Source organism: Microtus oregoni, unplaced genomic scaffold (genome assembly GCF_018167655.1).
Source record: "Microtus oregoni isolate MIOR12 unplaced genomic scaffold, Mior012 000002F_ref0000024, whole genome shotgun sequence".
In the NCBI taxonomy this organism is placed as follows: Eukaryota; Metazoa; Chordata; class Mammalia; order Rodentia; family Cricetidae; genus Microtus; species Microtus oregoni.
This window is the reverse complement of record NW_024543061.1, coordinates 8760379-8764062: the sequence shown is the minus strand read 5'-3', so window position 1 is coordinate 8764062 and position 3684 is coordinate 8760379. Positions and strand designations below refer to the sequence as shown.

The following is a 3684-nucleotide window of genomic DNA, read 5'->3' as shown; positions in this document are numbered from 1 at the left end:
GAAGTCAGGTGTAAGTCGATCGGTTTACCTTTATAAGTTACTTGCCCTTTTTTCCTTTGCAGCTGTTAATATTCTTTCTTTAATCTGTATATTTTATGTTTTGATTATTATATGGCAAGGCAATTTTTTTAACCAGTCTGTTTGTAGTTCTGTATGCTTCTTGAATATTCAAAGGAATATCTTTCTTTATGTTGGGAAAGTTTTCGTCCATAATTTTGTTAAAAATATTTCCTGGGCATTTGAGCTGTGACTCTTCTCCTTCTTCCATCCCTATTATTCTTAGGATGGTCTTTTTATTGTGTCCCATATTTTCTCAATGTTTTGTGATGAGAATTTGTTGGCTTTGCTATTTTCTTTGAGCAGTGTGTTTATTTTCTCTATGGTGTCCTCAGAATCTGAGCTTCTTTCTTCTATCTTTTGTATTCTATTGATTATACTTGTTTCTGTAGTCTCTGCTCTTTCACCTAGATTTTCTATATCCAGCTGGTCCTCAGTTTGTGTTTTCTTCCTTGCTTCCATTTCAGTTTTCAATTCTTGAACTGTTTCCATTACCCATTTGATCGATTTTTTTCTTTTTCTTTTCTTTTTTTTTTTTTTTTTTTTTTTTGGTTTCCCAGGGTATCATTTATGTATTTACTCATTTCTTCAAACTTTTTGTTATACTTCTCATCCATTTCTATAAGGGCGTTTTTTTCATGTTGTTTAAGGGACTCTATTGCTTTCATAAAGTCAATTTTTTCCACTTCTTCTGTGTTAGGTCGTTCAAATCCTTCTGTTGTAAGATCATTGGGTTCTAATGTTTTCATATCATTTTTCAAATTGTTGGGTGAATTCTTGCCTTGATGCCTGCCCATCTCCTCCTATCAATGCTATCTAATGGGTCTTTTAAAACAGGATCAGGTTTCCCTGCTGGCCAGGGGCTCTGCTTACAAAATGCCCTCACTCCGTTTCCTGGCTCCCACTGTGGGCCAAGATCCCTCTCACCACTCAGAAGGGTCTTCAGGAACAGGCCCAGGCTCCCCATTCACCAGGGACCTGGCCAACAAAAGCGTACCACTCTGCAGGCCAGCCACCAAAACAGAGAAACTCCAGCTACCCTCTGCCCCGAGCTCCCGACCCATTGCCCAAACAGGCTAAACTGGGTGACCCCGAAGCCCTGCAGAAGGGAGGGAGAGTGAAAGAGGCCCCTGGGCACAAGCTGGGATGGACCAGGGAGACGAGGTTGCAGCAGAGGAAGAGCAGCCCCAGCAGAGGGGACCAGCCCTCGCAGACTAGGGGGGGGGGGTCAAAGGGTTCAGGGAATGCCCTAGCTCCATTTCCTGTGTCCTGCCGCAGGCCAAGAACACTCTCCCCTCTCAGGAGGGTCTTCAGGGACAGGACCAGGATCTCCGTTCACCAGTGGACCTCGCCAATAAAAGGCCTACCACTCTGCCCAAAAAACCTGTTTGATTTAATTGTAGTGGGGCGATCTGCTCTCAATGTGGACTTCACTGTTTCATGCTTGGACTATCCTGCATCTGCCTCCTCTGAGCCCAGCCTCCATGTGTCTATGCTCCCGCCATCTCAGCATTTTAAAAACTGAAAGAAAATTTAACAAACATGCATACATCTTTAAAAGTAAGCATTAAACATGAAGCTCAAGAAATTAATGAAAAATTGTTAGTGCTAAAATTGTCCACTACAAACTGAAATGATGATATGGAATTATTCTTGTACAGAACAGTGACTGTTACAGAATGTATGACCAGAAATTGGTGTCACATGTGGACTAGCTAAACCAATCATTTAGCCAAATGAGACTAGGTAGAGCTCTCATGTGCAAACAATTTTCCTAGTTCCCTTGCAAGTGCACCTCACAGTGATGCAGAGTGAACTGTTCTTCTCCAGTCAAGCAGCACATTGCAGCTGGGCCTCTCTAAGCAAGGAGGTTTTTGTTAGGGTCTGTATCAATGTGGGAGGAGCATGTGTATCTTGGAAGCAGTAATAAACTCCGAAATCCTCAGCCTCTACTCTGCTTATTTTGAAAGTGAAATCTGTCCCTGATCCACTGCCACTGAACCTGTCAGGGACTCCAGAGTTACGTTTGGACACCAAATAGATTAGGCTCTGTGGATACTGTCCTGGTCTCTGTAAGAGCCAACTCAAATAGGTATTTCCATTGCTATGTAAGAGATTCTGACTTGACCGGCAAGAGATGGAGGCTGATTGTCCAATGGTAACTGACAAAGAGAGTGGATTCTGGGTCATCACAACATCACCAGTGGTTCCTAAAATTATAATAGAAAAGTTCAAAGTTATGTGTAAACTTATTCAACCTTTGTGAATCCCCTTATGTTATTCATGGCAAGAATCTTTCTGCTATCTGTTGTGTTTCTTTAAAAAGTAAATCAAATGTTTTTTTCATGAAAAAAGTTAGTTGAAGTGTCTAGAGCTCGTAGTCGGTACCATACCTTTCCATGCAAACCAGAATCTCCATATCAGCACACATTATGCCTCTTTAATTTCTCATTATCACATAAATAAACCTCAAAAGCCCATTCTGGACAACAGTACCTGCTTCATTACATGTGCAAGCATTCAGAGTCAACCAGAGGTATTCCTCTATCCCCTTTCCCACTTATGTCTTTCTTTATCCTTACCCAGAATGCAGAAAATTTGCAGAAACAAGAACTGGACAGGACACATCATTTTGAGAAGATAAATTATGTAGAGTTATCAGTGAAGAAAAGAGCATAGTTGAGCTTTTATTTAATCCAACATGGCAGGGACCTCCCTGGGGAGCAATATGCAAATACCATAGACTACATAACAGTATTCATAGAGAAGACAGTTATATGGGCTTCTTAAATTTGAAAAATGACTCAAACAAATTTTGTTCTATGATGGGAGTATAATTAATAAAACAAAATGTGGTGAAGAAGGGGGATGCTGAAAAACTGATAATGTAATTCAAATCAATTGTCAACATGTATTAATGTCCTCAAAATTCACCTCATAAAAGATGATATGCTCATCACATCCTCACATTACAGCCTCATTATATAATCTCATAAATAACCTCAATGTGTCACTCATGTTAGAGCTTCATTCACTGAAATATACATGTCAAAACCATATGTGAATTGACTCAGAGTTTCTAAGATAATATGAAGAATGACATTTAAATATTACCAAAACCATTCTTATGTAAGACAGAACATGTTGTCTTCTTTAGCAGGCTTTCTGCCTTACCTGTAAACTCTTAACTCTGTTATTAAATCAGTAACAATGGAATTAATCCTTGTTGTATAATTTGCAGCCTTGTACTAGAATTACTTGAGTCCCTGTTTTCCTGATTTCACTTTTCCAGGCATTAATGTTGAAAGGCACCTTCGACAACCTCTCACACATGATACCCAAATGAAGACAAAAGTGGAAGATTCCCTGGAGAACATTGACAATACAATTAAGTGAGAAAGGGTTCATTTATTTACTCTCTGTGATGCTAACAACTTTGGACAAAATGAAACTTAGCAGGGACTTTATTTACATTTACTTGGCAATATACTCTATAGGCCCACAATACCATAAAGATATCTCACAAATACATAAAGTCATCTTATTGGCTTCATTCTTAGGGCTCCCTGAGAACAAAGGAATGTCAGGAGGTAGTGATAGCTTTTTGCAAGCACATTTGCAAAAGGA

The 3684-nt window shown here is 39.6% G+C and overlaps 1 gene segment (V, D, J or C); it reads right to left on the bottom strand.

Annotated features, from left to right (window-relative positions):
• Positions 1 to 1887: 1887 nt before the first annotated feature.
• Positions 1888 to 2695, bottom strand: LOC121432855. The segment is given in 2 exon segments: positions 1888 to 2267; positions 2640 to 2695. Coding segments are annotated over 2 exon segments (429 nt in total).
• Positions 2696 to 3684: the final 989 nt, after the last annotated feature.